This window comes from Epinephelus fuscoguttatus, linkage group LG17 (assembly GCF_011397635.1).
Source record: "Epinephelus fuscoguttatus linkage group LG17, E.fuscoguttatus.final_Chr_v1".
In the NCBI taxonomy this organism is placed as follows: domain Eukaryota; kingdom Metazoa; phylum Chordata; class Actinopteri; order Perciformes; family Serranidae; genus Epinephelus; species Epinephelus fuscoguttatus.
The window spans coordinates 41,352,402-41,365,197 of record NC_064768.1 but is presented as its reverse complement, the minus strand read 5'-3'; the positions used below and the strand labels follow the sequence as shown (position 1 = coordinate 41,365,197).

The 12,796-nt window shown below is 45.5% G+C and overlaps 1 protein-coding gene across 1 annotated transcript in view; it reads left to right on the top strand.

Annotated features, from left to right (window-relative positions):
• gabbr1b (gamma-aminobutyric acid (GABA) B receptor, 1b) overlaps window positions 1-12,796 on the top strand; it is a 154,847-nt gene that overhangs the window by 45,639 nt on the left and 96,412 nt on the right. Inside the window, exon 6 of the mRNA XM_049602196.1 lies at window positions 1,061-1,078. Coding sequence (XP_049458153.1) covers window positions 1,061-1,078 — 18 coding nt within the window. The remainder of the gene's footprint in view (window positions 1-1,060; window positions 1,079-12,796) is intronic.

The window sequence follows — 12,796 nt, the reverse complement described above, 5'->3', positions numbered from 1 at the left end:
AGAAAGGGAAAGAAAAGGAAAAGAATGAAAAGGAAAAGGAAGGAAAGGAAAAGAAAGAAAAGGAAAGGGAAGGAAAGGAAAGGAAAGGGAAGGAAAGGAAAGGAAAGGAAAGGAAAGGAAAGGAAAGGAAAAGAATGAAAAGGAAAGGAAAGGAAAAGAATGAAAAGGAAAGGGAAGGAAAAGAATGAAAAGGAAAGGAAAGGAAAAGAATGAAAAGGAAAGGGAAGGAAAGGAAAGGAAAGGGAAGGAAAGGAAAGGAAAGGAAAGGAAAGGAAAAGAATGAAAAGGAAAGGAAAGGAAAAGAATGAAAAGGAAAGGGAAGGAAAGGAAAGAAAAGGAAAGGAAAAGAAAAGAATGAAAAGGGAAGGAAAGGAAAAGAATGAAAAGGAAAGGGAAGGAAAGGAAAGAAAAGGAAAGGAAAAGAAAAGAATGAAAAGGGAAGGAAAGGAAAGGAAAAGAATGAAAAGGAAAGGAAAGGGAGGGAAAGGAAAGGAAAAGAATGAAAAGGAAAGGAAAGGGAAGGAAAGAAAAGGAAAGGAAAAGAATGAAAAGGAAAGGAAAGGGAGGGAAAGGAAAGGAAAAGAATGAAAAGGAAAGGAAAAGAATGAAAAGGAAAGGAAAAGAATGAAAAGGATTGGAAAGGAAAGGAAAGGAAAAGAATGGAAAGGAAAGGAAAGGAAAGGAAAGGAAAGGAAAGGAAAGGAAAGGAAAGAAGGGTTCACACAGCCTGTAGTTAATGGCCCCATCTTTAATTCAATGGGAGGTCTTGGTTGAACACAGGTGTAGTGAAGGAGGGGGGGGGGGGCATCTGAATCATTCACTCGGCCCACTCTGTCTGTATTGACGCCTCTGTCCTGTCGTCAGTCCAGCTGGTTCAGCATGTCACTGTCTGATGTCACAGACCAACATCATGTTGATCAGGAGCCTCTCTGTGCGTCCACACGTGTGTTTCCATGTCCAACACAGAGTCAGTGTGACTCTTACGTTCGTACACTGTGTTGACACTTTGAAGACGAGCTGTGAAACCAAACTGTGTTCTGTCTCTTCTCTGCTCCCGCAGACGATCGGCACTACAAAGGTAAGAACATCTTCTCCTCTCACTCTTCTTCTTTAATGTCAGTGTGTGTCAGTGACAGCGCCCCCCTCTGTGGACACCTGAGCACGTGGATGTTTCCAGACCGTCTTATATCCAGATAAAACCAAGACAAACTTTTTCATCAGACCGTGTGATGGCAGCAGACAGGTCACAGAGTGCTGACGCTGATCGAGTCAGTTCAATGTTCATGATTTGTTTTGAGCTAAAACAGCCGGTCTGCACTTCACACTCATACGGACCACAGCAGTCATGCTCAACTCATGGCCTGTGGGCCACATGGGGCCCCTGACAGGCTGCTGAGTGGCCCCCCAAACATGTTCTGATTCACAGTGAAAATAAATTAGTTCAGTTTTCAGGTTGTCCGTCCATCTGTACGTACATATGTACACACGCACGTATCATCCCTGTGAACGTGATGTCTCAAGAGTGACGTAAGGGCCAAACAGTCAGTTGGACTCGAGGATGAGCTGATTACATTTTGGTGGTCGTAGGTCAGAGGTCAAGTCTGTTTGACCTCATCTGTCTTTTTCTCCTGAGCGTGATATCTCAAGAACACCTAAAGGAAATGTCTTTTAGTTTGGCACAAACGTCCACTTGGACTGAAGAATATACTGATCAGAATTTTGTGTTTGAAGGTCAAAGGTCAGTGTGATCTCATGAAACATGTTTTTGGCCATCACTCAAGAATTCATCTGTGAATCAAGACAAAACTCCACAGAGAGTCCCACAGGAATGAATGAATGAATGAATGAATGCCTCGTTTCTGCACACATACGTTAGAGGAGACAAGACATAAGTTTTGTGGGACCTGGAGTTTTATAAAAAGGCCACAGTAAATCACAGAGTACCTCTTTATGTTGAAACTGTTTCCTTATTCTCCCTAAAATGTTTTTAATCTTCCGACTGTAACAGAAGGTAAGAGTCAGGGACATGAAATGAAGGAAATGGAAGACACATCGGTCCATCAGTGGCTAAAGACAGACTGGAGAAAAAACCCTCAGCACTGTTGTTGGTGTGATTCTCCAGTGACAGTACTCCACCTCACCTCATGGGGGCGATATTGTGCTGCTCAGAACATGACGGCGCTCTGTCTGTCCTGGAAGCAGAGTGGGCTGTGAACCTCTCAGGTCTGTGTTCAGAGGTCATTAAGGTGCCACTGAGTCTCTGTGATGAAGCGAGCAGTAAACAGCTGCGGTGGATGATGTCATGTTTGGCAGGCGTGTCCTAAAATTAGGACTTCCTTTATCTCACCAGAGGAAACACAGACCGTTTGACTGTGGAGACACAACAAAATTTAATAACCCAGATGACAATAAATCCATCGCTGTAGATCATTATTTATATTTACTGTTTAGATTTTTGGGTTTTTTGTTCTGGTTTATGATCAGTGCCTTAAAGTGACCTTTAAGAAAGTGTTGATGGTACTGTGTGTCAGAGTCGGGTCCATTTTGAAAACCTGCACCCGCCCATACCTGTAAAGCTCAGCACCCGAACCGACCTGTTACCTGTCATTGTGTCTCAGTCAAAGCTGCCCCATGATCAACCCCCCCAGGCTCCAGTCCCTCACATGAAGCTGGTTCTCCGTTCTTGAATTGGACGTCTCTTTGACTGGATGGTGAAAACATTCAATCACTGCCAGGTTAGGAAACATGTTAGCATGCTCCTTCCACCACCATCAAACCTCCAAAGGATCCCAACTCCATGTAGGCTGCCACCTCATCCTCGGGCTGCACAGTGTCACAGCTGGAGTCCTCCACGTCGGTGACCAATGTGACCAATTGTCACTGAAAATCAGCAGGTTGATCAGCATCACCTCTCAAACATCTGGGAGTTCATTTATTGATCTCAAACTGATCAGAAAATGTTAATGCTGTTTGTTTTGCTCCTCCGTCAGTGGGAAGCTGATGATGGACGTATTTATGGCACAGCTACCTTTAGTTACCTTGTATTATATTGCACCCTGTGTCACTCCTGTTTTGGTGCCTTCCATAATTTATTACATTTTCACACAGTAAAATTTGGAATTAAAATATTCCTCTAAATCTTTTTATTCTGCAGCTAAAGTTCATACTGGAGAATATTGTTTAATAAAATGTGCAGCTGAAACTGCTGCCCTGGTGCCAGCAGGTGGCAGTGTGGCACCACCCTCAGGACTGGATCATAACATGAGAAGATGTGTGACAGAAGCAACAGTCAGGGTGTGATGTCTCTCAAACACGTTAAAGTGTCAGATCTGTCGTCATGGCAGAGCGCCGCCGCCACTGATGTCTCAGGATGTGACGGGCTCCGCGTGGACGTCTCTCTGCCTCCATTTTCCCTCAGTGTTGTTTGCAGTGATAAATGACTCCGCCACAATCTGTCAGAGATCTGCAGGTACGCAGGTAGATAATGATTCCAGGGGGAACGGTGAGACAAAGAGATGAAGAGGATGAGGAGGGTGGAGGAAAGGAGGAGGTGGTTGTAGCAGGGTGACGTAAAGACGAGTGAGACTGGGGACTGGGGACAGAGGAGCGAAGGAGAGAACAGGAGATTTATGTCTCTTATTTCTGTGGTGAATGTTTAGAATGAAGCTCTCTGCACTTCCATTACAGTCCAGCTGAGTCCCTCTGTCTCCTCTCTGCTCCCAGGCTGTGGGGACACACTGTCCCTCTGTCTCCTCTCTGCTCCCAGGCTGTGGGGACACACTGTCCCTCTGTCTCCTCTCTGCTCCCAGGCTGTGGGGACACACTGTCCCTCTGTCTCCTCTCTGCTCCCAGGCTGTGGGGACACACTGTCCCTCTGTCTCCTCTCTGCTCCCAGGCTGTGGGGACACACTGTCCCTCTGTCTTTTCCTGATGAAACACCAGCATCTTATTCGTAGACAACAAGGAGAGGGAGGGGCATCATAGGCAACAAAATGGCTGTCCTAAGTACTCAAGGCCAAAATGAAAAAGAAAATTAAATTTAATTTAAAGTTTTATGTCATTAGCATAATTTGAGCAGCACTGTCAGAACAAAACCAGGAGTATTCATTTAGAACACAGTGTCTCTGATGCACAGCCGGCCGTGGACAGAGGAGAGCTTGACAGTAGCCATGAAACGTGGGTTCTGCGGCGCATCACTCAAAGACGAGGTGTACCGCCTCAAAACGCAGCAACCCACGGCTCAGAAGACCACAGGAAACAGGCGAACAGGAACCAGGAAGACAGAAGCAGAGCTCTTGGTCGAGGACAGAGGGGGTCCATGTCATTGGTTCGACATCCCATTAGTCTGACTGTCCGCGGTGCTGAACGGCTCGCGGCGGGCGTATGGTGCGCCGCGACCGGCTTGAGGCGGAGCAGGCTCACAGCTTATGTGTTTGCCACTTTCTTTTTCATTTTAACCCACACCATGATCTTTTCCTGACCCTAACCAAGTGGTTTTTGTGCCTAAACCTAACCAGACCTTAACCACAGGGCATCATGGTGATTTCAGAACGGATTTCGGAACAATGAGTTTAATATGGTCGGAACAATGGGATGTCGAACCAATGGGCTGCTCCCGGACAGAGGGCAGAGTGGTTTACAGGGGAGCAGACGAAACAGGAGAAACAGGGACGGGCAGGGTCGATACCGAGGATGCACAATCTGGCGAGGAGTGTCTGTGAAGCAGGCGTCTTTATATTGACAGTAGGTGATGATCCACAGGTGAGCGGCGTTAGCCTGATGAGATGGGCGTGGTGGGCCACAGGAGTGGGAGATGTGTGGACAGGCAGCAGGCTGGTTTCTAGGTGTGGTGACTGAGCTGAGGAGATGGCAGGTATGGAGGGTGAGTAAGTAAATCTTGATGCACTGAAATGTAGCTACATCTGTCCTGTGTTTGATCAAGAACAACCAGAATATGTTCCTGGTTTTCAGCTCACTGGACACACGTGTATACTGCAGTCAACAAGCTTGCAGTAATTATCCTCAGGTCTTTCAGCTGCTGAAGGTCCCATCGACATGCTTGGTACACAGTGACAGGACTGAGGTCTCTATTCTGCAGATAATGACAAAGCGCCTCAGTGAACACATTCGGCTGGCTTTCCAATAGGTCACAGAGGTCACTGTGTTGATCAGTCCGATGCCGTCAGCTGTTGCTTTCGCTGCTCCTGATGTGGGGTTCAGTTACAGTCTGTCAGAACTCTCTGAAGCACTGCTTCCGTTTTAGTGTTAGTGTTTTAATTAGTTGTTAATCAGTCTGATGTTGGTGCGTCAGTCACATTCTGATTTGGTAAAAAGGCAGCGTCTCAGAGCGGTGACAGCGTCCTGTGGGTGTTGGAACGGTGGCGATGCTGCGTTGTGTCTCTCAGGTCGTTAAATCGGAGGATTCATCAATGATTTAATGTGGAGGCCCAGAGCTGTGACTGCAGCCAGCGGGTAGCAGCATCTTTTAATTAAGACCGCACTCCCAGTATCTCTGTCCCAGTACGCCTCCACCTCATCCCTGCGTCCGGCCCAGCGAGGGAAAGGTCAGCTGAGTGTGTGCCTCCCTCCAAGCACTCTGGACTGCCTCCTTGTTTACTGCCATCACTACACTGGTCACATGATCGCAGCCTCTCAAAAGGCTGTGTCCAGATTTCGGTGCATTTGTTCTCGTAGACAAACAGACAAAACATTTGTGAGAACAGTTTGAACCCCAAATGGCCAAATGCAGCTGTAAATGTAAGTAAATGAAGAAACATTATGTTACTGATCACTTTTAGTCTCAAACCGTCCGTTGTCAGCTTTAATTTAGACCCCTGATTGTTCTCTTTGTCTTTGTTGTTAGATACGTAATGAATCCCATCACAGGCTCCTCTGACTGTCTCAAAGCTCTTAAACGCTCTCTGTCGTCCTTGGATCGGCTCTGTGTGGTCGCACAGCAATCGAGGAGTAAATGTTGATGTGCTGCATTCCAATTCCCTTTTTCATTTGTTAGTAGTGTGAGTATACATAATGCATGTGTCAAAGCTCCCAGCATTCATCCTGTTGCTGCCTCTGTTACCGCTGCCTTTACCAGCTCTCCCTGTCAGCGCAGGTCCAGCCACTCCCTGCTGCCCTGCACTAACCTCTTTGCCATCGTTGCCATCACCTCACCTCTGCCCGCTTCCTCACCTGTTGTCCATTTCCTTAATCAACCCATGGTACATACACCGGCCCGTCTCCACTGATTCCCTGCCGGATTGTCTAGTTTGTATCCACCGTATCTTTCCAGCCTTTGTTTCCTGCCGCCTGACGCATGATTGATGACTGTTCGCCTGCGTCCTGTCCGGTTAAGTTTGACTGGTTACCTGGTTACGACCCTCGCCTGTTTTTGGACCTCTGTTGTGTTTCTGAGCTGTCACAGCACGTGTCACGTCACTTAGCTGTTGACACATATGCTTCATGTATGTTTCAGTATTCATGAGCTCTTATAACCGTGGCTGTCAACAACAATATGAACATGCGTGTCAGCAGTGGGGGATGATGATGCGTACTGGCTGAATGAAGAGGTGGGTCGTTATCAGCGCTGCGGGAAAATACCCCGTAAAGATCAAAACACCATATGCTGTGTCATCCTCGCCGATGAAGACTATTAAATAAATGAGTGTGTGAGAGAACAGGATAACAGCAGAGGGGGAACGATCAGCAGGCTCGGCCTAGCAGCACAGTTAACGTGTCACGGCCTCCTGATTTAAGATGCTGTATGAATTATTTATGTGGCTCTGACAGAGTGCTGATGACAGGAGAGGTCAGAGGTCAGGGCGGGATTCAACAGTACACCAGTACCCACTTTATTAATTTCAGCCCGAGCTTTTCAGCACACTGTCACCCAGCACAATGAAAGTAACCTCCATCTCTTGATTGTAGAGACGCTCCTCTCAGGACTGTGTCCTCCAACACATCTGTTACTGCACCCAATTAGCAGTCGCATCTCATGAAGATGACCTCACCATCCATCTGGCGCGTGTTGCTGGAAAACAGATATGACAATGCTGTGACCTTGACATAGATTTTCAGGTTTGCTTTTCAGCTTCAACCAGGCCTGGTCCTGCACGGCTGAGAACGGGACTCACCTGCTGCTCGCCCACATGGAGTTCATTTTTACCTCTCAATTTATACGTATACATATTTTTACCAACCCATCCTCACTGTGACCTCGTCACATGTCCACATTTGGTCATGGACTTTCCACGTCCACATATGACGTCCAAGGTACCCTGGGTGTGTTGGTTGTTGACGTTCTGGGACGCCGTGTCAACTTCAGCCTGTTACATGCATTGTCTGTTTTCAAAATACACTTCTGTTTTCACAGGAAATGTACAGTTTGATACAGTCTCTTTCAAAATAAAAGCACTACGTCGGTACAGCACTGCATATTGACATTTTTTTCCTTCAACAAACACACGTGGTTAGTTTTAGGAAAAAAGAACAAGGTTTAGAATCTTGCAGGACGTGAACACCGCTCTCTCAGGTAAAAGTTGGTGTTTGTTGCCCGGTGCGGATCATACAGATGCTGAAGGGTGCCATGGTGCGTTAGTAATCGACAGCGAGTGGCACTGACCAAGCGTTAGTATATGAGGAGTTAAACGAACCCTTTTAACTCCACATATAGGTGGTGTAGGCAGGATTTAGAATTGGGATGGCATCTTCTACAGCACATAGCTACCTAGCTATGGTACCCAACCTTCTACAGGACTCTGCACCAGAGGCCCCACGATACAATGATATCATGATCATAAGTCATGATGCAAGTATGAGTATCATGTTAACATACGGGGCCATAAATTGCAATACTTGTTTTGTCAACAGTGGTAACATCTGTTTCATCTAATAAGATCAAGTTTTCAGTTTGTTCATCTTACTTCAGTCATTTTTATTGCAGCATTTTGTCTCTAGTGGACTGAAAAAGCAATTTATTTTATTATTGTAGTTTCCTAACAAAAGTCTACCTTGGATTTGTAATATTTATAATTTATTTATTTTTAAAAATCAATGCTTAGCATCAGGCCATTGGTACCGACGCGGTGCAGGTCTCTGCTGCACACTTCAAGTATATTAAAGTTTTTAAAAGCAATATAATGGGTGTTTGGCAATTAATAAGATCTAAAGTGCAGATCTAAAGCAAAGTATTCATCTAACATCCCTCTGTCCCTGTAAGAGAGTGTTGTCCAGTGTTCGTTATTAAAAAAAGTCTTTTGATTCTTTTGATCTGAGGGCCCTTACAGACTGAAGGAATATGAGGAGGAATGGACACATAATCTGAGGTAGCCAACAACCTGCTTTTATACATCCGAAAAACTTCTATTAAAAAAAAAAAAAAAGAACTGCTTGGCAACCAGAGCAGGCCTCTAATTGAGACAGGTCTTTATTTGTCACAATGTGGAGCCACACCAGGCTGGTGAAAGGGACTGGGTGTTTAACTGGGACTAGACTTTAACTGAAGATTTACAGTAAACAACTTGGACACATTACAGATATCATTTATGATATAAACAAATGTGGACCCAGCACTGACCCCTGTGGGACTCCACATACAACCCTCAACAAGTCAGACTTATTATTGTTTATTTACACACATTGATGTCTATTTTAAAATTAGTCACTGAGCCATTTGTGAGCTACACCACTAATCCCACATCTTTCCAGTTTGCTCATTAATAGTCTGTGGTCAGTCCTAGATATCCGAAGACTCCTACTGTATGTTCTTTATTATCTATTGTTATTTGTTTCATCAGCTCCATCACTGCAGGCATATCTTCAGCAGTATAACATGAGGATAGTATTTTCCTTCAGGCTAATCTACAGGTTGGTACCAATTTTAAAACTTTCTGGCTTTTTTGATCAGATTTCCGTTCTTTTGAAATTGTTCAGCAGCTGTAACTGTTAAACAGAATCCAAAAATGACCATCGCGCACACTGCGGAAGACACTTTCCAAGCAGGAAATAAAATGTCATGTGGCCCCTTAATTATTCAGAGTTTTAATGATGAAACCTCATGAAGTCATTTCACACATTTACTACACAGAGTAAATTTCTCACATCCTCTCTGACAGCCTCATTTCTCACAGTCCCTGTCTCATGAGCACGAGGAGGACAGAGTACCAATGTCCAGGATGACCTCAGCAGCTTGTCAAATGCATGTCTAATATAGCTGTGTCTCGGCCTGTTGTCCCACACTCTGATGCTGTTATTAATGCAGTGATTTATTGGCCTGTCAGATGCCTCTCTCCTCATCTAGCTGAGGCTTGAGAGGGTCGGCACAGGTTAAGTGCTTCGCCTGAGGGCAGGAGAGCTGTGATCCGAGCTGCATTCCAATGTCCAGGACCTGCCTGGCTTCCACCAGGGACGAACAGACTGAGGGTTTACTTTGGTTTGGGGAGGAAGTTACGTGAACCGGTGTTAAACAGGATCAGCAGGGAGAGATATGTGGCAGCAGGTCCAAATGAAGACGCACCAGTACTGTTTTCAGGTGCTTTCAGATTCAACACAAAGCAAATATTTACTTTTCGAGGGGTCAGTTTGACTGCAGCACTACACGTGCAAGCTGTGTTTATTTGCCACAACAACAGATCATATGAGATCTTACAAAAGGTAAAATTTTGTATGAGTTTTTATGAATACGCGCCCCCACCAGTAAGGTTAGAATTAGGACAAAACTCATGGTAGGGCGTCATCATAAGGTATCATGACAAGGTGCAGTTATGTATGTGTGTCACCCTCATGTGACCCAAGCCAGAGTCCTGAGCCAGGTTAAATTCACAGGTACAAGCACGGGTAAAAATGAACTGCTCACTTTTAAAATCAAAATAATATTGTGTTGTGACTTAACTATCATGGTAATACGGTATTGTGGGGTCTCTGGTGATTCCATCCCTACTGATTGGCTAGCTGGCATTCTGAATCCATCCTGTTGGTGTTTCACTTTTCCTTTTTGAATGATGACCACAGACTGCCACCACTTCCTGCTGTGGAGTCATTTCCTCTCACACAGGTGCAGAGCGTACGTACTGTAGTCTTTGCCCTGAGTACAAGTGCAGCTTTCTGGCAGACAGGCGTTGTGGGCTTTGTGTCAGTCAACCTTCTTTGCCACGAGTTCTTTGGTGAGTCTGGGTCTTTAGAGGGTTTTTTAAGGAGGATAGCATTTATTAGCACTTCAAACATTTGCCGATATCTTTGGCCACTTGCAGCCAGCAGAAAGATAGGTAGAACATAATAATTTTTAAATAATAATAATAAATTTAATTTGTAAAGCACTTTTCATTTATAAAAAGGCCGAGTCAAAAGGAAAGTCTTTAAGCCTCTCTTAAAGGCATCCACTGTCTGTGGGGCTCTGAGGTGGCCGGGTAGAGAGCTCCAGAGACGAGGGGCAACAGAACAAAAGGCGTGGTCTCCCATAGTGTGGAGCTTGGTTCTGGGGAGGTGGGGAAGGTATTGGTTTTGGGAGCGCAGATTCCGGGTTGAAGCTTGCTGGGTGAGTAATTCATTGAGATAATCCGGGGCATTTCCATGAATACACTGATGGGTGATGAGAGCAAGTTTGTAGCTGATTCTGGTGGAGATGGGGAGCCAGTGAAGGGTGCAGAGTACGGGTGTGATGTGTTTGTGTTTTCTGACTTTCAGGAGGATCCTAGCGGCACTGTTATGAATAAGTTGTAATTTTTGTAGACTTTTGCCAGGAATTCCAATTAGAAAGGCGTTGCAGTAATTGAGCCTGGAGGAGACACAGGCATGGACTAGCTTCTCTGCATCAGAGAGAGTGAGAGAGGGACGGAGTTTAGCGATGTTCTTAAGGTGAAAAAAGCAGGATTTACACAGATATTTAATGTGATTCTCAAATGTTAGGTGAGGGTCCAGTCTCACGCCAAGGTCGGTAACTGTAGATGAAAGGGGGATGTCCTGGGTTAGGGAGGTGATGGTGGTTAGAGAAGATGACTGGACCTGATGAGGGGTGCCAATAAGTGTGGCTTCGGATTTTGAACAGTTGAGTTGAAGGACGTTACGACTCATCCATGCCTTTATCTCCTCCAGGCAGTTGGTGAGTGTGGACAGAGGTGAAGATGAAGATGGCAGAGCAGTTGAAGAGGTTGGGTCAATCCTGAGATACAGCTGAGTGTCATCGGTGTAGAAGTGGAGTGAAATATTATCACCTTATAAAGTTAATGTGTGTTGAGGATATGAGGTTCTAACTGGAGCCACAAACCACCAAGAGACAACTGTTGCATCCATCCGTCATTTATTGTTGTGCAGAAATGATGATAAATGCTGGTTAGATGCTTGTCATGAGTTTTGGCATGATTATTGATAGATTCTCAAAGACACTTGGCAAACACCATCAAACACTCAGAATGGAAATGTTTGAAGACAAAGAGGAGGAAGCGAGGTCCTGACTCCTACTTATAGACTTAGATGTGGGAGGAACTACCAAGAGTAACTCAAACTGAACCCCCTCCTGACGTCCCCTTGAGGATGTGAGGTGAGTCAACTTGCAGTTTCTGACAACGTGGCAAACACACACCTCATATATCAACGCTTGGCGTACCAAAGCACCCTTCAGTATCTGTTGCGCTGGGCTGCGTCATTCTTAGACCCACAGAGCCACTGATGTTGTATAAAGAGTGAGGACATCCACGTGGGATTGGTGGGCCAAACAAATACTCCCATCCAGGAGACCACTGATTGTGTCCCAATGTGAAACCAAAACTCTACGTTGAGTTATTTTAATTGCACAACATTTTACATCACGTGATGTCACGTTACACTGAACAGACCTATTTGAACCCAAACCATGACCTTTACTCTAAACCTGACCAAGTGCTTCTGTTGCCTTAAAAACAAAGTAAACCTCTGTTTGTTAGATTTATTGTGAAGAGGCACTGATTCTGTAACGAGCTGCTGATAGACGGGGACCTCGAGCGTCAGAGTTTGACACGTAGGGCCACTGACCAAGCGTTAGTATTTGAGTTGGGAGTGAGAACGTGTCGGCCTACAAAGCTCTGATTGGCTGGTTCTTTCTCCATCCAGCAGAAGCAGCCGTCTGTGAGAACAACACCAGACTTGTTTGAATCACAGATATTGACGATGATCCAGAGGTGTGAAGCCAGGCGGGCGTACGGCAGCTTTGTGGGACCGCTCCCTCAGGGTAACGTTCCAGAAACAAAGCCAGGATCTGAAATGTGATGCATTCTTCTTTCTAAATAAGTCTGTCAGCTGAGCACATCACCCACTTCCTCCATTTTGGTTGTTCTACATAGAGGCATTTAAAAGCGACGCTGCGGCAGAGGAATCAGCTTTTCAGTGCAAACACTATAACCATGAGAAATAGAGACGCCAGAAATAGCTGAACAGGTTCAGCTGCGTGCCCACAGACAGCCGGGGAGATTAGAGTGTGTTTTATGGAAGCACTGCAGATCACATTAATGTTATTACATTCAACGGGAATGAGCAGAGAGAAGGATGGAGCAGAGAGACGAGCTGGAAGGGAGGGGATGGAGATGAAAATGGGTGACTGGGCAAACGAGACAGCGGATGGATTGGGAGAGCAGAGCGGTGAAATAGAGCAGAATGAGCAGAGAATAAGTGTGAAAGAAATAAGGGGAACTCAGCGAGATGGAGGTGAAAGGTAAAGTTTGGTAAGTGAGAAGCTGAGATGTTGCCGAGGAGACGGTGGGATATCAGGAGGAAGGAGAAGATGAATCACACGCTGTATCTGGACTGTTCCTAATTAACTGGAGCCCGACTG